Genomic DNA, 23,827 nt, shown 5'->3' on the forward strand with positions numbered 1-23,827 from the left:
TCCTTCTCCAAGAGTTTTGCTGTTTGCTCTTAGAATAGTTCTATGACTTTCACAATGTTTTATTCTGCTTCTACAACGATTGTCATGGCAGTTTTGATAATGAGTTAATTGGTTGATTGACCCTTTGTGTGGTTATTAAAGATACTTTTTGATATTACATGTTTCTTTTGTAATCTTTATGATTCTTACTGATGAAGCTTTGTCATGTGGGAAAGAAGATACATTTACTTCTTTTTCAATTTGGGGACCTTTGATTTCTTTTTCTCATCTACTTGCTCTAAGGGTTTCAGTGCTTTGTTGAAGTGTAGTGCAGAGTGTGCATCCTTGCCTTCTTCTTGACCTCAGAGGAAAAGCTTTCATTCTTTCTCCATTGCTGTGCTCTTTTCATAATGGCATTTATTATGTTGATGTTGGTATAATTTATTGTTTGTAGTTTGTTGAGTGTTCCATCTTGAAAGGTTGTCAAATTATCGAATGTTTTTTTTCTGCATCGAGATGATCCTGTTTTTTCCCCTTTAATCTGTTAATGTAGTGTGTCATATTAATTGATTTTTGTATGTTGACTTCTCCTTGCCTTATATGAATAAAATCCACTTGGTTATGGTGTCAGATCTTTTTATTTATTTATTTAAATTATTTTAATTGAAGGATAATGGCTTTACAGAAGTTGTTGTTTTCTGCCAAATACCAATATGAATCAGCCATAGGTATGCATATGTCCCCTCCTGCCCATCTTCCTCCCTATCCCACCCCCGTAGGTTGTTAGAGAGCCCCTCTTTGAGTTCCCTGAGTCATTCAGCAAATTCGCATTGGCTCTCCACTTTACATATGGCAATGTAAGTTTCCATGTTACTCTCTCCATATATTTCACCCTCTCCTTCCTCCCATTCCCCCTCCATCTGTTCTTTGTGTCTGTTTCTCCAGATCATTTTAATATGTGTTGAAGTTGGTTTGCAAGTATTTTAATTTTGCATCAGTATTCATCAGGGGTATTGGTTTCTAGTTTTCCTTTCTTGTGTCTTTGGGAAATCGTCAAACTATTAGAATCATGCTTGCTCCATAGAATTAGCAGGATTAGTGGTAATTCTTTTGTAAATGTTTGGTAGAATTTGGCACTGTATTTTTCTTAGTGGTTTCTGACTACTTTTGAAATCTCTCTAGTTATAATTGGCTTCCCTGATGGCTCAAATCATAATCTGCCTGCATTGTGGGAGACCCAGGTTCTATCCCTGGGTCGGAAGATTCCCTGGAGAAAGGAATGGCTCTAGTCCAGTATTCTTGTCAGGAGAAATTCCATGGACAGAGGAGCCTTGTGGGCTACAGTGCATGAGATCACAAAGAGTCAGACATGACTGAGTGGCTAACACTTTCACTTTCAACAGTTCTCAACTTTTTTATTTCTTAATAAGTAATATAGTTTGTATGTTTCCAAGAATTTGCCAGTATGTCCTGTATACTGTCACTTATAGGCATTATTGGTCATAGTACTTCCATATCTTTAGAAACTTTCTTTGACATGAGTTGTAATCACTCCAGTTTCATATCTGTTTTTAATTATTTGGATCTTTTTTTCTCTTGTCCTTAGTCTTGGTCGGGGTTTTCGTATACAGTTTTTTCAAAACATCAACTCTTGGTTTGTTGATTTTTATATTTTTCTACTTTCTATTGTATCTCTGGTTTAATCTTTCTTATTTACATGTTTCCTTCTGCTAAATTTGAGTTCAGTTTGTTTTCTGTTTTCTGCTTCCTAGATGTCTAAAAATAGATTTCAGATTTAATATCTTTTCTCTTTTTACTGTAAGCATTTAACCTTTCAGACTTTGCTTTTAGTACAGTGGTCTCTGTGTGTTATAAATTTTGTAATGTTGTGTTTTTGTTTTGATCCATGTATTTAAAAATTTCCATGTGATTTTTTTCTTAGACCCATTTGTGATGTAAGAGTGAGTTTTTTAATGTCCACATTTGAGGAATTTCCTTTTTTTCTTGTGTTTATTTCGTTGTTGTTAGGGAAGATACTTTTATGGTATCAGTCTCTTAAAATGGTTAATTTTGGCCTAACATGTTGTCTCTCATAGAGAATGGTTTATGTGTCCTTGAGATACATGTGTTTTATGGTTTTGTTGTTCTGTGATCTGTACATGCCTGTTCAATGTTTGTTTTATTTTTCTGAGCTATCTAATGTTAGATGTGTATATATTTTTACTTGTTACAGCTTTTTGGTAAATTGACCGTTTTATCATTATACAATATTTATCTCATTGCACTTTTGTTTCTTCAGTTTATTTTGTCTGATATAACAGTCTCCCCTGCTCTCTTTAGGATGGACTGTCTTTTTCCATCCTTTCACTTTTCACCTTTCCATGTCCTTAGGTTTGTGAGTACTACCTATTTCAACTCTCTGACAAACTCTGTGTCTGTTGCCCTGTGTCTTACCTCCTCTTACTTCTAGTGTCCCCTCTTCCTGTGCATCCTGTGGTGGTGAAAGACAGGAACCCTGGACAGCTCCTTTCATGCCACTGTAATTTCAGAAGGAATGTATTGAATGTTTCCTTCCTATCATGATGTTTCTTCATATAGTCTTGCTTAATAACTATATCTTTTTCCATATTCTTTTTTGACATGATTTTTAATTCTCTGAGTTTTTTTACTTTGCTTTTGTGATAATTCTTTTTTGTCATAACCTAATGACTCTTCTAATTTCAGATCTGTTTTATTAGTGGAAAAAAAAGCAAAGAAAGTCTTTGGCTTCTGTTAATGCCTTGCTATGTAAATTTAAATGGGTAAAATTGTATCTTTATATATGGTAATTTTATTATGACTTGAGTTCAAGTATTGTTTTTTTTTTTTAATGTTTTTACCAGTTTTCTTTTGGTAGCTTAGTATAGAATCCTGTTGACAAACTCAGCTGAGTACAAAGGATACATATTTATCATCTGAAGAATGCTGAAATACATGTGAATAGAAGGATAATATAAAATTGTCCAAAAAATCTGTCAAAGACAAATCCTCTCATTTCAGTTAATTTTTTATAGATAAGTATGCATGCATGTGCAAGTCTGTGGTTTAGATAGAAGACATCATGATTTAAAAACTACATATCACCTTTTTATTTTTCAGTTGAAATTATGTAATCAGTATAATCTGTGGCCTTGAAATTTTCTAAACAATCCTGTTAGTGTTTTAAGTAGTAAATTACTAAGAGTTGTGTTTCTATATCCACGTCTATAATGACCTTTCATGCCATTCCACATTGTTCACCTTGGACTTTTTTTTTTTTTTTTCATACTAATACAATATTTATTTGTTTTCCTTCTGTCAAACCCTGAGCCCACCACTTTCCCAGGCTGCCTGGGGAGTTACAGGAAAGGGAATGTACAGGGCAGACACAGGAGAAAGAACTATGGGAGGTGGAAATAGCTCCTTCATATCGTGAAGAAGATGAAGTAGACCACCATCAGGCAAAAGAGCCCCATGGCCTTTGAGAGGGCCAAGCCCATGGTGTAGAAGAGCTACTGTTTCAGAGAAGGGTGCCTGGCCTAACAGTGATGAAGCTCCCGAACACACTCCCACTTCCAGCCCCGTAGCCAGCACCCCTGCTGTGGCAACTCCAGCTCCAGGGAACTTGGCTGCTGTGTCAAAGTCCTTTGAAATGGCCCTGGTTTGGAAGCTGTGGCTAGGAATAAGTGAGGTAGTCTGGGGACCTGGGGCTGCCAAGCTGCTGTGGCTCTCATGGGTCAGTGTCTCTGGTCCTTCACCACCACTGTGGACAGTGACCACTCAACAAGGGGGAGGTTCTCCCAATCAGGGAGTGGGTAGAGACTACTTTGGCACAGGTGTCCATTTTCAAGGGAGGAAGGCCCAAGGCCCAAGAGCTGCTTCCCCGGCAGAGAAGACAGAGGGGCAGGGAGGAGGCTCACTTTGGACTTCTTTCAAGTTTTCTTTAGGAGCCCTCTGTCAAAGGACTTGTAATGTTCTCTGTATTACTTCACTGTTAGATGCTTAAGCTTCAGTTGCTGAGCCCAAGCTTCTGAGTTCAGGTGCTTCATGTAACATTTCTTACCTTCTTGATCTGAGTCGAGTTTCTCAGAGTGTCTGTGACACAGGTTTTCTTCTCTAAGGTGGAAACAGGTGGTTTTTTAATGAGCTATTATATTGATGACAGGTTCTTGCCTGTAAAGTACTTATTTAATGTTTAGAGTAATGCTACAGTAATTTAGAGCAACAGGAAGCCTTCAGACACTTTTGGTCCTTGCTGCTATTATCAACATCATACCTGAAAATTTTGACCTTTCCATTAAAAGTGCTGTGGACTTTGTCATCTCTGAAGACACCACTCATGCTGTACCTCATCAAGATAATCAGTTGCACTCACTGGGTAGAACATAATATCTGACACTTCTGTATAGCCAAAACAGTGTTGAGCTTTATTTATATATATTTCATGGATTTTGAACAATGATGAAAAATCCATATTAATTGGAGGATCTCATAAGGTCTTAGAAAAAACCATAAGAAATTAAAATTAGAAATGCATAATTTCTCCAGATACCCCTGCAGGGATCTGTTAGAACACATACTTCAACCAAGTCAATCCTTGCCCCTTACCACCCTTTCTCTTTTGCATGAAAATGAGAACTTTTCATGGCCCTTTTGGTGACATGTGGTTTCATTTCAGGAACAACTGACCTCTGAGGATGTGGCCATCGAATTCACTCCGGAGGAGTGGGAATTCCTGGACCCTGCTCAGAGGGCCTTGTACAGGGACGTGATGCTGGAGACCTACAGGAACCTGCTGTCTGTGGGTGAGGATGACTTCCTTCCAGAGCTGCCCTTGGGTATCTGCATTTTTCCTGTGTGCCCCTTGGGAGGCTTGATGTCTTTCATCTGAGAGTTCTGGTGACTGGGCCATGACACAGCTTCACAAGGTTAAACTGACCGTCTTCAGATGCTGTGTCTATTTCATGTCATATCTGAGGTTGTCCCAGAGCTTAATTATCTACAAAGCTCACTGGCAAATGTTAAAAAAAACACCAAAAAACCCGATTTCCTATTTCCTGCCTTTTGACTTTTGCTCAGTGTTTTAAAAAATCCACAGCACTTTAGATTTCTTTCTTCTGATAACGCTGAATATCTACTTGTTTGTTTTTGCTTGCTTGTTTCCTATTTTTGGCTGCACCATTCCGTATGTAGGATCTTAGTTCGCTGACTAAGGATCAAACCTGCACCCCCTGCATTGGAAATGCAGAGTCTTAACCACTGGATCACCAGGGAAGTCCCAGAATTTCTGTGTCTGATCTGAATATTATCTCCACATTGGAGCATGAGAAAAAGCTCTGGACAGTGGGTGCTAGCGACGGAATGAAACACCAACACTGCAGAGTGGTTTGAATCTTTCTACTTTTTCCTCCCGCTTCTTGCAGGTGCTTTACTTTATATCTTTTGCACAACAATCTACAGGGCAAGTTGCCAAGCACTATGATTGAGCGACTCTACAGTGCGCAGGCATGGGGCGAGATAACCTTTTCTTTAACTTATTTACTGCAGCTAAGACTTTGTTTTGAGAAGTTCCTTATCAGCTTAGAAACCATTTTGTCCCTGGGTCTGTTCCTTTTGAGGAATCAGAGAAACATCCTTGTGTGCAAGAAATGTTCTTTTCCCATGGGAACAGAGGATTCTGGGTAGAACGGCTCGTTTGCAAGAATGTTCAGCCCTGGTTGAGAGTCTCGTTTGCAAGCACTTCCCAACCTTCCTTATACCTTGTTCCCTACATCTCCCCCTTTCTTTTCTTGCAGGTGCTGAATAAGCACTTAATATGGAAAGCTTTTTCTTTTGTTTCCCTTTTCACTAGCGCCAGTTGACTATAAAAGCAATAAAACATAAAGCAACAATTAACGAAGTATTCACAAAGGATGTTGTTAACAATGCAGACACATTCCCTAAAGGATTGAGGTTATCTAATCCTTCTTGAAGACTCTTTAGTATATCAGAACCAATAATATCAGGCAGCGTCTTAGTAAAAGTTGACAATATAGTTTGTTCCAATTCCATAATTTCAGCAGTTAAATTCTGGTGTCCCATCAAAGACCTTTTCACCTTTTCCCAACCCTCACTCATATGAAAGGGAACGGGGTTACGCATAAGTGAGATGAGTTCCAATCACATTTTAACACACTCCTTGTAGCTAACACAGTCACTTGATCTCCTAACCAGGAAACAGTGTGTTGTAAATTTTAATACATCAGTAGCCAGTTGAGTGTCCAAATCATGTTGTTGTTGCCACAATAAATGAGCATCTTTATGCCACTCCCTGACAAAATCAGCAGTCTGTATGCCCTGATGCAAAGCAAGACCTGCTACAGTTGCTGTTCCTGAAGCCACGGCAAGAATTGATGTGATGACGATGCCAAGCATTCTTCGAGATCAATGGAGAAGAGTTTGTACAGCATTCACAAGATGAGTGACAGCAAAAGAGTCCAACCAAGGCCGAGTAAGATTAACAGGCAACCAGAGTCAGTCCATGCTTTCACAATAACCAAAGAGTAATTACTGGAATGGACCATCTTGTCTTCAACATTTTCCCACCAGGAATGGTTTATACATTGAGTCAAGTTACAATCAGAACATGATATAACTCCCAAAATTTCATTCCAAATCCATTGCCCATACAGTAAAGAGTAAGGAAATTTTACACATGCTATAGCAGAGTAAGATCTATTAATATGCAAATGAACTTGAAACAGCCCTCTAGGATCATTAATATTCAAAGTAAAGTTTCCCATCCATATAATGATAGAGAAGACAGTTAGAAAATTGTCACCTCACAGTGATAAGAGCACGATCAACAAACTCCTGACAAAGTGTAGGGCTATTAATCATTCCTTGAGGCAACACTGTCCATTGATAACATTTTACAGGCTGCCCATGATTATACACTGGAATAGTAAAAGCAAATTTATTTCTATCTTTTATTTGCAAAGGAATATTAAAAAAGCAATCCTTCAAATCTAAAACCATCAAAGACCAATTCTGTGGAATCAAAGCAGGAGAAGGGAGACCTAATTGCAGAGCTCCCATAGGTTCTATACATTTGTTAACTTCCCTTAAATCAGTCAACATTCTCCATTTACCAGATTTTTTCTTAATGACAAAAACGGGAATTCCAAGGAGACGTGGAAGGTTCAGTATGGCCAGATTGAAGCTGTTCTTCTACTAATTGTTCTAAAGCCTCGAGCTTCACTTTCGGAAGCGGCCACTGCTCAACCCATTTAGGGACATCAGTTAACCATTTCAATGGGAGAGCTCGAGAAATCTGAGCAGTGGCTACAAGTTTTCCAACAAGATGGTGAGCGTTGTTCCTAAAGAAAATAAGATCCCTTCCCCAGATATTAATAGGTATATTAACAATGTAAAAAGAAATAAATACTTTCTTTCCATTAGACAATTGGCATGACAAAGGTTGAGCACTTGTCCACACATCTGCTATAGATGCTAAGCCTGTTAAAACAAGAGGACTTTTTTCTTTTTTTCAGTCATTAGGCCACTGCTGGAGAGAAATAACCAAAACATCTGTTCCTGTATCCACTAATCCTTCAAACTGTCTGTTTTCAATAATCAGTGACATTAAAGGGCAAGAGTCATTAACAAGCATTTCCCAAAATATACTTTGTCCTGTACTTCCAAAACCACTGACTCGCTCCCTACTTCAGCCTTGTCAGCAGCTACTGGAAATAGGGATGCATAAGGTGGTGCAGAACGTTTAATAGCCTTGGAAGTTTGTTTTTTATTTAATAAAACCTTCCGAAAGGCAGCAGTCATTGCCTCTACAGAATCTGAATCCTCCCCCGAACTCACATCTCTCTCTGACTCTGTGGATGAATCTGTACTATCATCTGGAGGTTTGGGCGGAGGCCGAGGTGCAGCCCCCCCTTCACATTCGCCTTCTTTCTCCCCACTCACAGGCACATCCTCATACAGGGGATCATCCTTCTTAAGAGAACATGAGACGGCCTCACTATCAGTAGCCATTAATTTTAAAGCCTGCGTTATAGCGCTACAGAGAGTCCACAGCTTTAAAGGAATCACATTTCCTTTTTGATGCTGCCTTCTTAACTCTTTTTGTATTACTTTCCATTCCTTCAAATTCAGCTGTACTTTTGTTTGATATTGAAACCAATAGCAGTGCTGCTCTATGAGGCAGAACAACTCACTCAAATGGCGAGTAGACGTTTTAATTCCTATAGAATGCAGGAGCCCCTTAACCAGCTCCATATAGTGTGACTTTAAAGATGGGGAATTCCCCATGGTTTTTTCTTCCTTTTCTCTTTTCTGTTTCTTTTTCTCTTTTTCCTGAAAGTCCCCCTTTCAGTGTCCCGCACCGGGGTGCTTACCCTTTTGGTTCTTTTCTTTTTTCTCTTTCTTTTTTTTTCCCAAAAGTCCCCCTTTCAGCATCCCGCAACGGGGTGCTTACCCTTTTGGTTCTTTTCTTTTTTCTCTTTTTTTTTTCTTTTTCCCAAAAGTCCCCCTTTCAGCGTCTCGCCCCAGGGTGCTTACCCTTTCGGTTCTGTCGTGCCCGCGCTAGGCACCAGGTGCTAGCGACGGAATGAAACACCAACACTACAGAGTGGTTTGAATCTTTCTACTTTTTCTTCCCACTTCTCACAGCTGCTTTACTTTATATCTTTTGCACAACAATCTACAGGGCAAGTTGCCAAGCACTATGATTGAGCAACTGTACAGTGCACAGGCGCGGGGCGAGATAACCTTTTCTTTAACTTATTTGCTGCAGCTAAGACTTTGTTTTGAGAACTTCCTTATCAGCTTAGAAACCATTTTGTCCCTGGGTCTGTTCCTTTTGAGGAATCAGAGAAACATCCTTGTGTGCAAGAAATGTTCTTTTCCCACGGGAACAAACAGAGGATTCTGGGTAGAACGGCTCGTTTGCAAGAGTGTTCAGCCCTGGTTGAGAGTCTCGTTTGCAAGCACTTCCCAACCTTCCTTATAGCTTGTTCCCTACAGTGGGGAGTGATGTAAAAGTAGCCAAAACTACAACATGTAAAGAAAAACGAGTATCTCAAAAGGGCTGTTTTTTTCTGTTTAGGAGTGGGACAAGTTGGTGGATTGAATCCTCTGTGGTTGTTACTTAGGAAAATGTAAGAGTGTGTAGAGAGATCATCTTTTTGATCCTAGATCCTACGAGGGGAGCATATGTAAATCTCGCGGGCTCTTAGCTTGCCATCTGTAGGTCGAGTGCATGGTCCCATCTCAAGATGCTGTAATGTCTGACCTTCATGTTGTGTTAGTTTTACTCTTGTGCTGCTCTACCCAGTCTGGGAATGTCAACTGTTCCTGATGTTCCTTTCTCCTTACTTTGTATCATTTTACCTCTTCAATTTCCTTGAAATATATTCCTGAGGGTCTGAAATTTTATCTGGTTTCCTTGCTGTGATAATCCACCTAGTTTAATTGGCAGCCTCTGGTGAGTCTCTGTGGAGTGGATTTAGTAGGTAACAGAAAACTGTGATGGAGACACTATTCCTAATGTTATTTTCTTGCTCTGTACAAAGTCACCACTTGAAGCTATCTAGTAGAGTGGTCAGTATGTTCTAGGATGATGAGAGAGAAAGTATCATGAGAGCCTGATACATCTTTCCAGGTTATTTTCTGGCTTTGGAGACTCTGTCAAGGGCACCATGACCATATATTTTAGCCTCTGTAAATGGTATGGGAATTTATCCCAGGACAACTTTGTCCAAGTTCACATTCTCATATCTATGGGGCTATTGGCTGCACTGTTGTTCTGTGCATTGTAGGTATTTTTTAATTTTATCATTGAGTTCAAATTTCTGTGTTACTCTTAGTGTTTCTGTTTTGTATTTGCAATGTGTTGGATGATTGATTGGGAAATGGTCCCTATGGTGGAACTGGTGATCAGTCCCTCTTAAAATTCTTTATATATTCTTTGTACTCAACTTACTATCAGATGTATGATTTCCACATATTTTCTCTTTTACTGTTGATTGTCTTTTCAAACTCACTGCACTTTAATGCAGAGTGGTTTATAATTTTGATATAGTTCAATTTATTAATATCTGGTTTTATTTTGTGGCCTGTGCTTTTGGTGTTATATCTGGTAAATCATTTGTGGGTCTAATTTCCAGAAACATTTCCTGCATGTTTACTTCTAGGAGTTTTATACATTTGGGAGTTAGGTTTAGGTCTTTGAACCATTTTGTTTTTGTCTGCAGTGTAAGATAATGTCCCAAGTAAATTCTTTTGCTGGTGGGTATTCAGTTTTGTCAACATGTCTTGTTTCATAGACTGCTTCCCCATTTAGTAGTTTTTATACCCTTGTGAAACATCTTTTGAACATCTCCGTGAGAGGTGTTTTTGTTTTAACAATTCTTTTTAGGTATGCTGCTGCTGCTAAGTCGCTTCAGCCGTGTCTGACTCTGTGCGACCCCACAGACGGCAGCCCACCAGGCTCCTCTGTCCTTGGGATTCCCCAGGCAAGAATACTGAAGTGGGTTGCCATTTCCTTCTCCACTTTTTAAGTATAGTTAATTTACAATGTTCTGTTTCAGGTATAAAGCAGTTTACAAGATACTCAATATAGTTCCCTGAGCTATATGGTAGGTTCCTGTTGTTTATCTATTTTGTATATAATTAGTTTGTAAATATTCAGACTCCTAATTTATCTCTCCCTTTCCTGCCCCCATCACCATCCTGTACTATCCCCTTTGGTCACCATAAGTTTGTTTTTTATTCTGGGGAGTTTATTTTGTGAATAAGTTCATTTGTATCATTTATTTCAGTTGAACATAAAATATCCAATGATATTTGTCTTTCTCTGTCTGATTTCACTTAGAATACTCCTTAAGTCTGTCTATATTGCTGCAAAAGGCATTACTTCATTGTGTTTTATGCTGTGGAGGTGGCAACCCACTCCAGTGTTCTTGCCTGGAGAATTGCATGGACAGGGTAGGCTGCCAGCTGCAGGTCATGGGATCTTAAAGAGTTGGACACGGCTGAGCTATGTTCACTTCACAATATTCCCCTGTATATATGTACCACATATTCTTTATCCCTTTGTTTGTCAGTGAACGTTTAGGTTGCTGCCATGTTTTGGCTGGTATAAATAGTGCTGCTAAAAACATTGGGGTGCATGTATCATTTTGAATTCATTTTCATCCTTTCTGGATATATGCCCAGGATTGGAATTGCTGGTTCATGTGATAGCTCTATAGTTAGTTCTTTATGGAACCTCCATGCTATTCTCCAAAGTGGCAGTACCAATTTATGTTCCTTCCAACGCTGTAGGAGGGTTCTCTTTTCTCCACACCCTCTCAAGCATTTATTGTTTGTAGACTTTTTGATGGTGGTCATTCTGATCAGTGTGAGGTGATACATTTTTGTGATTTTGATTTGCATTTCTCTCATAAGTGGAGACGTCAAACACCTTTTCAGGTGACTGTTGGCCATGTGTTTGTCTCCTTTGGAGAAGAATCTGTTTTGATCTTCTGCCCAGTTTTTGATTGGGTTGTTCGTTTGTTTTGATATTAAGCTGTATAAACTGTTTGTATATTTTGGAAATAAATCCTTCATAGGTAGCATCATTTGCATGTATAGTCTCGTAGTCCAAAAGTTGAATTTTTGTTCTTTTTTTGGTGTCCTTTGCTTTGCAAAAAGGTTTTAAATTTGATTAGGTCTCATTTGTTTGATTTTGCTTTTATTACCATGACTCTAAGAGATAGATTCAAAAAAATTTTGCTGACATTTATGTCAGTGTTGCATTTGTTTTCCACTATGAATTTTATAGTATCTGGTCTTGCATTTAGATGTTTAACACATTTTGAGTTTATTTTTGTGTATGGTGTTAGAGAATGTTCTAATTTCATTCTTTTTCATGTAACTATCCATTTATCCCAGCACCACTTATTAAAGAGACTTCTTCATTCTATATTCTTTCCTCTTTTGTTATAGAATAATTGACTCTAAGTAAATTGGTTTATTTCTGGGTTTTCTGTCCTGTTCTACTGAACTGTGTTTCTGTTTTGTGCCATCATCATACCACTTCCCTGGTGGCTCAGACGGTAAAGCCATGTGCCTACAATGCAGGAGACCCAGGTTCAGTCCCTGGGTCAGGAAGATCTGCTGGAGAAGGAAATGGCAACCCACTTCAGTATTCTTGCCTGGAAAATCCCATGGACAGAGGAACCTGGTCTACAGTCGATGGGGGGTCACAAAGAGTTGGACATGACTGAGCGACTTCACTTTCACTTTGTTGACTGTCAGTTGGTAGTATAGTCTGAACTTAGGGAACATGATTCCTCTAGCTGTGTTCTTCTTTTTCAAGATCATTTTAGATATTAGAGTCTTTTTTATTTTGGTACAAATTAAGTTTTTCTTTGTTTTATGAAATATGTCATTGTTAATTTGATAAGGGTTGCACTGAATATGTAGATTGACTTGGATAGTATGGTCATTTTGATAGTGTTACTTCTTTCAATCCAAGAACATGGTATGTTTGTGCCATCTGTTTGTGTCATCTTTGGTATCAGTCATCAGCATCTTATAGTTTTATGAGTACAGTTCTTTTGACTTTTTAGGTAGGTTTATTCCTTAGAATTGTATTCTTTTCTCTGAGATGGTGAATGGGATTGTTTCATTAATTTCACTTTCTGATATATCATTATTAGTGTATAGAAATGCAGCAGTTCAGCAAGTTTACTCTGTTCATTGATGAGGTCTAGTAGTCATCTGGTGGCATCTTTGGGATTTTCTGTGTGTAGCATCATAGTGACAGTTTTACTTCTTTTTAATTATTTTTTACCTTGAATTCCTTTTATTTCTTTTTCTCTTCTGATTGTTGTGGCTAGGACTTCCAAAAATATGTTGAATAAAAGTGGCAATAGTGAACATTCTTGTCTTATTCATGTTGTTAAGGGGATGCTTTCAGTGTTTCCCTGTTGAGTATGATGTTAGCTGTGTGTTTGACATATACAGTCTTAATTATGTTGAGGTAGGGTCCATCTGTGCTGACTTTCTGAAAGGTTTTTTCATAAATGGCACTTGAATTTTGTCAGAACCTTTTCTACGTCTATTGATGATCATATGGTTTTTAGTCTTCAACTGTTACTGTGGTGCATCATAGTGATTAACTTGTGGATATTGAGAAATCTTGCATCCCTGCAATAAATCCCACTTGATCGTGGTATGATCCTTCAATGTCCTTTAATGTGTTAGTAACTGTTTGAATCTGCTCTTTTGAACTCAGGGAAGGTCTAGGAGAATAAAGCCTTTTTCTACAAAAAAGAGTTGGATGCCTCAGAAAGGCTTTTGTAACTGGGAAGGTCTTCCAGAGTCAGTGTCGATCCCTCGTTTCCTTTGATACTCCTCGATCTTGAGATGACCATGTGTGGAAGAAGAAATGAGATAAATGTCCAATGGAGAGGTGAATCATACTTGGCAGAGGAACCCAGGTTTAGATAGCTTTTTCCTGGATTTTCCTTCTGATTTCTGCTAATAAGATTCTTACACAATATCCTGGAATATTGTGTATGTTTTTCTTGAATATAAGCATTCCATTGTAACTTACAAAATTCACAGTTGGATACATTACATTGTAAATAGTATAACAGGTATTATCCGGCTTTCTCCATATATCACAGTCACTTTTAAAATCTCTCTTGTTTCTGTCCCATTCCCATAGTATAATGCCCTAAACTTGCTGAACCAGTTCTTTTCTTTTAAGGTCAGTATGTTAGTTTGTGCTGTCAGTTATTTTCACAGAGACATGCAGTCACAAGCTGATATCTGACATAAACCTGTGTACCCTATGCTCCACGCAGGCCCTTTCTTAGTCCTGACCAGTCCTCACATAGTACCTTGATATGGATGGAAACGTTGTTCTTACCTATCACGTCCCTCCACCTTCTACATACTCTCACTGTAAAGATAATCTCTGATCATTTATTGAACAGGTTTGTCAGGACATGACCTAAATCACTCTGTGCATCCATGATGACTCACAACCCATTCGAGATGGGATGGTTGAATAATAGTTAAACAGACTACTTCTGTCTTGTACCTTCCTTGATATTTTCTTTCTAAGTTCCATATATTTTTAAAAAAATATTTTTTAGTCTATTCATTTGGTGGGTGGTCCTGTTTACAAATAAGTTTTTTCAGTCGTCCCAGTAGGTTCAGATTCATATCTTGGTTCTCTCACCACTTTGTAGGCCAATTGGGTGTGTCTCCTGCTCTGATTAGAGAAAAGCATGTTTGTTTACCTCAAGCCTTTTATAGCAAATTAGTGCTGTCAGTAGAACATGTTTTATAGTAAATGCTCAAAATTGATTTGTTTAAATAAAGGTAATGTCTGTACTCTATCATGTTCTTTATGATATGACTTTATCTACATTATATATATTTTTAAAATATAAATGTATTTTTCATCAGAGGTTAATTACTTTATAGTATTGTATTGGTTTTGCCATACATCAGCATGAGTCCACCACAGGTATACACATGTTCCCCATCCTGAACCCCGCTCCCTCCTCCCTCCCTGTACCATCCCACTGGGTCATCCCAGTGCACCAGGCCCAAGCATCCAGTATCACGCATCGAACCTTGACTGGCGATTCGTTTCATATATGATATTATACATGTTTCAATGCCATTCTTCCAAATCATCCCACCCTTTCCCTCTCCCACAGAGTCCAAAAGCCTGTTCTATACATCTGTCTCTCTTTTGCTGTCTCGTATACAGGGTTATCATAGCCATCTTTCTAAATTCCATATATATGCATTAGTATATTGTATTGATGTTTCTCTTTCTGGCTTCCTTCACTCTGTATAATAGGCTTCAGTTTCATCCACCTCATTAGAATGATTCAAATGAATTCATTTTAATGGCTGAGTAATACTCCATTGTGTATATGTACTACAGCCTTCTTATCTATTCATCTGCTGATGACATCTAGGTTGCTTCCAAGTCCTGGCTAACATAAACAGTACTGCGATGAACATTGGGGTACACATGTCTCTTTCAATTCTGGTTTCCTCGGTGTGTATGTCAGCAGTGGGATTGCTGGGTCATAAGGCAGTTCTATTTGCAGTTTTTTAAGCAATCTCCACACTCTTCTCCATAGTGGCTGTACTAGTTTGCATTCCCACCAACAGTGTAAGAGGGTTCCCTTTTCTCCACACCCTCTCCAGCATTTATTGCTTGTAGACTTTTGGATCACAGCCATTCTGACTGGTGTGACATGGTACCTCACTGTGGTTTTGATTTGCATTTCTCTGATAATGAGTGATGTTGAGGATCTTTTTCTGTGTTTGTTAGCCATCTGTATGTCTTCTTAGGAAAAATGTCTATTAAGTTCTTTGGCCCATTTTTTGATTGGGTCATTTATTTTTCTGGAATTAAGCTGCAGGAGTTGCTTGTATATTTTTGAGATTGGTTGTTTGCAAGTTGCTTCATTTGCTATTATTTTCTACCATTCTGAAGGCTGTCTTTTCACCTTGCTTATAGTTTCCTTAGTTGTGCAGAAGCTTTTAAGTTTAATTAGGTCCCATTGGTTTACTTTTGGTTTTATTTCCAATATTCTGGGAGGTGAATCATAGAGGATCCTGCTGTGATGTACGTCAGAGGGTGTTTTGCCTTTGTTCTCCTCTAGGAGTTTTATAGTTTCTGGTCTTCTGTTTAGATCTTTAATCCATTTTGAGTTTATATTTGTGTATGGTGTTAGAAAGTGACCTAGTTTCTTTCTTTTACAAGTGGTGACCAGTTTTCCCAGCACCACTTGCTAAAGAGATTGTCTTTAATCCATTGTATATTCTTGCCTCCTTTGTCAAAGATAAGGTGTCCATAGGTGCGTGGATTTATCTCTGGGCTTTCTATTTTGTTCCATTGATCTATATTTCTGTCTTTGTGCCAGTACCATACTGTCTTGATGACTGTGGCTTTGTAGTAGAGCCTGAAGTCAGGCAGGTTGATTCCTCCACTTCCATTCTTCTTTCTCAAGATTGCTTTGGCTATTTGAGATTTTTTGTATTTCCATACAAATTGTGAAATTATTTTTTCTAGGTCTACATTGTATCTTCTTAAAAATTTATTTATTTTTTAATTGAAGGATAACGGCTTTGCCAAATTTTTTTTTCTGTCAAACCTCAACTACATTATATCTTGTATGTGTTTCACTTCCAACATTTTTCAGCAATATCATGTCTGACCCTAGTCAATAAATACACAAAGCACTCATTTTTAATTTATTATATTTTGCTGCCATTAAACTAGGTAATTAAGAATAGTGCATGGCTAGAGATTAGCCTTCCTTGGTGGCTCAGTGGTAAAGAATTCACCTGCTAATGCAGAAGATGCAGGTTTGGTTCCTGTGTCAGGAAGATCCCATGGAGAAGGAAATGGCAACCCACTCCACTATGCTTGCCTGGGAAATCCCATGGACAGAGGAGTCCCATGTGCTACAGTCCTCAGTGTCACAAAAAGGCAAACACGACTGAGTGACTGAACAACAACAACATAGGTGGGGATTGCATTGTTTATTGGCTGTTAGAAAACCAGTGAATATTTTACGTCTTAATTTATGTGTCATTTACAGATGACGGTCTTTTAGCATTTATTCTGCATACAGCGAACACAACTACTTGTTAACGTTGTAAAATGCCTTTTCTTTTTGGGTACATAGTTCTACAGCAGATTTAAAAAGTATGTTGTTTCCAAAAAATTGTTTTAGTCATATTCTTCATTTTCTCATTTGTTTTTAATTGTAAACAACCCGTTATGAAGAGTTAATTATTAATTTTGTAAGCTTGGTTTTGGATTATTTACTGTTACAAAATATAATATATTGTTTAGAATTTATTTATGTACTGTAAGTTTGCAGAATACAATGATAGTGTAATATTTTTCTTTTCAATTTGAGACAACTGTTGATTGATAATGTTGCTGGGGACCAGCCTGGGTGGATCGAGGGTAATTCGAAGCGGGGACAGCATGGCGAGAGAGATATATAAATGTAGAGAGAGATAAGGAAAGATTTTGCAGTTAAGAGAATAGAGGAGAGAAAGAGGCTGTATTCCTTGGTTTGCATAGAAAGCCAATGAAGCCTCAGTCAAGAGACTTTCACCGTCTACGTAAAGCCACAGGCGCCCGCTTGAATAGGAGAGGGTGACCCGCCTTGAGCTCCCTCTCGCGTGGGTGTTAGAAGCCCAGGCAAATAAGTAGGCACGATGATCCTTTATACTCCAGGTGGGAATCAGCCAGAAAATAGAGTAAGAAAGAAAAGAAGACACGGGGGAAGACAGTCTTTCCAGGAACTGGTCCAAGAAACTGGTCCGTCCTTTATTTTCCAGGAAAAGCTTTTATACTTTTAGTTGTACATAGATATTAATGGATAATACAAAGTCATGCAGGGTCAGCAGCCCTGACTCTTATCGAGACCAGGCTTTCTCTCTGCATACTTAGCTGTATACACAGGTCTTAGGTGATTTACATCATCTTCTAGCCAGGAGGCCTATTAGCATTTTATGGCCCTTTTCTGATAAAGATCCGTCAACCAGAAAACTTATTTGCCCTAAAAGTGTTGTTCTTACTAAAGTCTGGTGCCACTCTCAGAAACCACTAATTAAGGTTACATTCTTACATAGCAAGGACACAACAATTTATAACAAGGAAAGAGGAGTACAGTGATTTATAACAAAGAGAAAATTCATTAACTCAAAAGTCTAGTATTGCTAACATCAAAACTACTATATTCTTTTTTCTACATCCCAATTACATTGATTAATATCCTCCAGGTGCCTAAAAGATAAAGGATATGGAGGCCTGGCAGCAGTCATTAACTCAACAATGAAAACCTACACTGACATAATTCTTAGCTCTTTAAAAAAGGCTCTGTATCTTTAAGATGTGTTAAGCTTCGTGCTTCTCGCGGTTGGGGGGCTGTAAACAATCACATGCATGGTTGTAAAAGTCCGGACAGACCAGTCAGGTAAGTTAGAAAGCTATCAGAAGGGTTTAAGGCTAGACATTCTTTTTACGCTCAGGAGACTGATTGAGTGGAGCTCTAAGTTAATTCCTTTTAGGGGAAGGTGGTGGGGGACAGCCCCTGTTAATGTCAGATGCATAAGTGAAAAGCATAATGCAGTACGGCAGGCAGACTCTGGTTTTGGGGGTAGCTGCTCGAGAAAACCCAGCGAGGCTCCCTTAAGGCTGGACTCAACTTTGCCTGTCAGACCCCTTAACCTCATGACCTTTGCCATGGGCGGGACTCCTGGTGCTGGCTCCCAGCAATAGGTTCCTAAGGGTCCTGGTAGAAAAACACTCTGTGTTTGAGAGTTGGCATAAGATTGTCCAATATGAGTGTGTTTGGCATATGGTTTTTAAAACTAGGCTACTGTAACGGTGAATTTATGTTATGCTTTCTTAAGTTAAGGATTCTATTCCTTTAGTATTTCTAAACACTTAAGGTGATCATTGAGGTGTTTCATAACTTGATGTAAGTATTACTTTTGGTGTAATATATATTCAACATGAAACATTTATTTTTGAATTATTGTGAGCAGGATACCTATGATTCTTTTCATCTTGTAGATATCTCTCCTACACATGTGATCAAGCATTTACAACCCACAGCGAACAGTGATAAACTAGAAACATTGCAAACATTGATGCTGGGAAGCCGTGAAAGCTGTGAAATCAAACATGTTCATCTTTGGGAAAGTCAGGAGAACATGTGTGACTTTGAGTGTCAGGGGAGAGATGACAAAAGAAATTACAAAGGCACACCTGTAAGCCTTAATGGAAATGTGCCTGATGGAAGATATTCGCATGATAGAAAGGATGGAGGCATCAAGCCCTTTGGAAAGAGGTTTGGATTTAACTTTCAGGATAAACTGCAGATATTTCAAACTGGCGGAATAATTTCTGAATATAATGAAGTTAAGAGTTCTGTCAACAACAGTTTCTCATTTTCACCAGTTCAAAGAATTCCTCCTTGTGTCCAAACCAGTGTTTCTAACATATATGGGAGTGATTTTATGAATCCTTCAGGAATAACACAAGAAGTCAAAGCACACAGGGAAAAACGTTACAAATGTGATGAGTGTGGCAAGGCCTTTCGTGTAAAGTCAATCCTTTTAAGTCATCAGACAGTTCATACTGGAGAGAAACCGTACAAATGTGATGAGTGTGGCAAGTCCTTTACTCACAGCTCACACCTCAGGAAACATAAGAAAATTCATACAGGAAAGAAATTATTTAAATGCGATATATGTGACAAAGTCTTCAGCCGAAATTCAAACCTTGCTGGTCATCAGAGGGTTCATACTGGAGAGAAACCTTACAAATGTGAAGAGTGTGGAATGGACTTTCACGTAAAGTTAACTCTTTTAAGGCATCAGACAGTTCATACTGGTGAGAAACCTTACAAATGTGATGAGTGTGGCAAGGCTTTTTGTGTAAAGTCAAGCCTTTTAAGGCATCAGACAGTTCATACTGGAGAGAAACCTTACATATGTGATGAGTGTGGCAAGGCCTTTCGTCTGAAGTCAAGCCTTTTACGTCATCAGACAGTTCATACTGGAGAGAAACCTTACAAATGTGATGAGTGTGGCAAGGCCTTTCGTATAAAGTCAAGCTTTTTAAGTCATCAGACAGTTCATACTGGAGAGAAACCTTACAAATGTGATGAGTGTGGCATGGCCTTTCATGTAAAGTTAACCCTTTTAAGTCATCAGACAGTCCATACTGGAGAGAAACCTTACAAATGTGATGAGTGTGGCAAGGCCTTTCGTCTAAACTCAAGCCTTTTAAGTCATCAGACAGTTCATACTGGAGAGAAACCTTACAAATGTGATGAGTGTGGTGAGGCCTTTCGTATAAAGTCAAACCTTTTAAGGCATCAGAAAGTTCATACTGGAGAGAAACCTTACCAATGTGATGAGTGTGGCAAGGCCTTTCGTGTAAAGTCAACCCTTTTAAGGCATCAGACAGTTCATACTGGAGAGAAACGTTACAAATGTGATGAGTGTGGCAAGGCCTTTCGTCTTAAGTCAAGCCTTTTTGGTCATCAGTCAGTTCATACTGGAGAGAAACCTTACAAATGTGATGAGTGTGGCAAGGCCTTTCGTGTAAAGTCAAACCTTTTAAGTCATCAGACAGTTCATACTGGAGAGAAGCCTTACAAATGTGATGAGTGTGGCAAGGCCTTTCGTGTAAAATCAAGCCTTTTAAGTCATTGGACAGTTCATACTGGAGAGAAGCCTTACAAATGTGATGAGTGTGGCAAGGCCTTTTGTGTAAAGTCAAACCTTTTAAGTCATCAGACAGTTCATACTGGAGAGAAACCTTACAAATGTGATGAGTGTGGCAAGGCCTTTCGTGTAAAATCAAGCCTTTTAAGTCATTGGACAGTTCATACTGGAGAGAAGCCTTACAAATGTGATGAGTGTGGCAAGACCTTTCGTCTAAAGTCAACCCTTTTAAGGCATCAGACAGTTCATACTGGAGAGAAACCTTACAAATGTGATGAGTGTGGCAAGGCCTTTTGTGTAAAGTCAATCCTTTTAAGTCATCAGACAGTTCATACTGGAGAGAAACGTTACAAATGTGATGAGTGTGGCAAGGCCTTTCGTCTAAAGTCAACCCTTTTCAATCATCAGACAGTTCATACAGGAGAGCAACGTTACAAGTGTGATGAGTGTGACGAGGCCTTTCGTCTAAAGTCAACCCTTTTAAGTCATCAGACAGTTCATACTGGTGAGAAACCTTACAAATGTGATGAGTGTGGAAAAGTCTTTGGTCAAAAATCACATCTTCAACTTCACTGGAGAATTCATACTGGAGAGAGCCCTTTCAGATGTAATGAGTGTGGCAAGTTCTTCAGTCAAAATGCGAACCTTAAACAACATCAGAAAATACATATAGAGAAAGCTTTCAAATGTTTCGAGTGTGGAAAATCCTTTATTCAGGTCTCAGCACTCACTAAACATCAGAAAATCCATACATGAGGGAAACTCATATGAATGGTATATGGTAGAAGTCTTCAAATTTCAAAGTTCAAAATTCACACCCTACTGTTGCTCAGAAAATCATCCTACGGAGAAACCATACAAATATCGTGAGTGTGGCAACATCTTAGGCTTTATGAGAATATTCATACTGGATAGAAGCCAGATATATATGTATTGATTAGTCAGGTCTTTAGAACATGAATTCATTCTAGAAAGATTCCTCACCAATTTCACAAATGTTAAAAGAAAAAACAACCGTATCCTCACATCTCACCAGCAGTATCAGACTATTTATCCTGGAGAAAACACACAGCAATGTAATGTGTGTCTCAAGGATCTTACCCAAAAGTCACAAGATAGGAACATAGTGGGGCCATACTTCCCAGACTCAGTGGTTGAAGCAAATCCTTTACCTTTTTCACTATGTGTATTCTCTGATGACTTTAGTTCAGGTACTCAGCAACTGCAGTAAGTCCATATTTGAAGAGAAGCTATAGAGATCTTTTCATGTAAAAGAAACCCAAATTCTACCTCAGCAAATATGATTCTTTGGGACACCATGTTTTTGGTCTCCTGGCTTTCTGAATAAACTCACCATTCCTTGTCCAACAAGTAGTCTCTCAGTTTATTGGCCTGTTGTGTGGTGAGCTCTAAGAGCTTGGCTTTGGTAATACATTGATCAAATGCATTTGCTACATGTGTTTCACGATGGTCTCTGGGAAGGAATCAATGAGATGAAGGGACCGACTTCATTAGATACAGTTCATTCACATCCATGTTACCTGGAAAAACACACAGCCTGAATTACAAAATGCAATAGTGTCTGTGAATTAGCAACAGGGAGGGTGGAAAATAATGTAAAACTAGGACATGACTCATCATGTTCAGTAGGATCAGGAAGCCCTTCCGTACATAGTCCAGCCTGTTATAAAACATAATGTTCTACCAGCTGACCTTGAACAGAGTACGCAAGATGTTAAAAGGCCTGGGCTTTTCGTAGGAGGAGAGGGACAGTTACCAGGGACTGATGGTGTGCTAGGAACAATGCATAGGAATAGGGTCATGTTCTCCATTGGATAGAAATAACTGTTGTATGTATGATTAAAGAAGAGTTACTCTTATTTGTGGAAATTGAAGACAGAACTGTCATAGTCTTTGTAGACCGGGAACTGAGCAATGGAGTCGATGAGAAGAAGGAAGCAGGGGACCCAAGTCTCGAGTGAAACAGAGGTGCTTTATTTGCAAAAACGCACGTTTATATATCTTTATACAGGGGAGCTTTAAGCAGTAAAAACATTGAAGATAAACAAAGCGAAGCAAATAACAATCTTGAAAAGGCCAGAAAGCATTCCATATCCTGAGGAAGAGGGGCATAACTGAACAGATTACCTTCAAGTAAAAGGTCACTGAAGGGAGTCACTGAATGGATTCCAAGCAGATGCTCTTTCTCATGACCTCAGTCCTGAGAACTGCATGCAGCTCTGCTCATTCCTGTGTTCCAGGAACTGATAAAGAATAGAGTCCTTGAGAATCGGCACACAGAAGAAGAAAATATCCTGTTGGATTCTTTAAAGTTGAATATCCCCTGACACTTCCCCCTTTTTTACTTTGTCATAATTGGCGATGACTGTAGATACTTGTGTGAAAAAGGCCCTGAGCAAGTGAGTTTGTTTAGTTTGAACAATTTTAGTTGAAAGGCATCGGTATGTTACAGTTATAATCACCAGGATAATTATCAGCTTTATAGCTCCAGATCCAATACTATGTATAATGCCTTGAAACCATCTTTGAGGGTTTAGCCCAGATAATTGATCAGCTAGCTGTTCAGCTAAGGTTCCCAAATTGTTGGAAGAGGGTAGACTCTTAGAGAAGGTTTCAAGGATTTCCTTTTGCAATAATTGTACTTTAAAGGAAGCATTATTATGCATATCTTGCAAATGAAATTTGATTTTTTTCCCAATTGTAAGCACTATGGTTGAACCAAAGAGGAGTGATACAAAACTGAGTAGAATTCCAATCACAATTTAATAATACTTGTTTTTGTAAATCAATTAATTGATCTCCAACCCATTGGATGGCTGTTTTTTAATTCTTGAATTTTATCTTGAACTTTTTCATCTTTCTGAACCTGAGTGACCCACATAGTATGAGCATCTTTAGTCCAATTTTGAATAAAGTTTTGTGTTTGAGTTAAAGTTGTGAAGCAGTGTCTGTAACAGCGGCAGTGGTGCAAATGGCTATTAACCCCAAAATGCCAAGAATCAAGCATCTAATTAATCGCTTAGATTGTCAGAGTAATTTCGTGAGTAACTAGGAGGTAAATCTTGCCATGGGATCCTCTTTCCAGGGTCGTTGGAGATCTGCTGGCAACCACAGACTATGTCGAGATCGAAGAATCAAAAGGGATTCGTTTTTTTAGAGAAATAGAGGAATTAAGACAAGTGTACAATTTGCAATCTATACAAGTCACAGAACATAAAGTCTTATTAAATTGTAAGTTTCCTATGGCAAAGACAAAAGGAAGGGGAATGCAAGCTTGTATAAAATATGAATGATTATAATGGAAGGAATAGTTATGACTATGACTGGTCCCTGTGAAATATCCAGTCCAAGTTCCAAGTTTTCAGTATTTGTAGCAAGTTTCCAGATGTCCCATTGTTTAGGCCCAATTTGTTTATTGAGGACAATTTGAGGGCAAGGAGGTGCCATTCCACCATCAAGCCAGCCAAGGAGTCCTTTGTCATGGAAGTATTCCATTGAACTGTTGGTAATCTTCCATGTTACTTGAGTAACT

General features: G+C 38.7%; 1 protein-coding gene and 1 pseudogene across 1 annotated transcript in view; one reads left to right on the forward strand and one right to left on the reverse strand.

Moving 5' to 3' along the window:
• LOC138096901 (zinc finger protein 665-like) overlaps positions 1-21,521 on the forward strand; it is a 41,553-nt gene extending 20,032 nt beyond the window's left edge. Inside the window, exons 4-5 of the mRNA XM_068993142.1 lie at positions 4,676-4,835; positions 18,614-21,521. Coding sequence (XP_068849243.1) covers positions 4,676-4,835; positions 18,614-21,030 — 2,577 coding nt within the window. The 3' untranslated portion in view covers positions 21,031-21,521. The remainder of the gene's footprint in view (positions 1-4,675; positions 4,836-18,613) is intronic.
• On the reverse strand, positions 3,423-3,895 carry LOC138096505 (ATP synthase F(0) complex subunit C2, mitochondrial pseudogene; annotated as a pseudogene).
• Positions 21,522-23,827: the final 2,306 nt, after the last annotated feature.

The sequence above is a fragment of the Capricornis sumatraensis genome, chromosome 20, assembly GCF_032405125.1.
Source record: "Capricornis sumatraensis isolate serow.1 chromosome 20, serow.2, whole genome shotgun sequence".
Classification (NCBI taxonomy): Eukaryota; Metazoa; Chordata; class Mammalia; order Artiodactyla; family Bovidae; genus Capricornis; species Capricornis sumatraensis.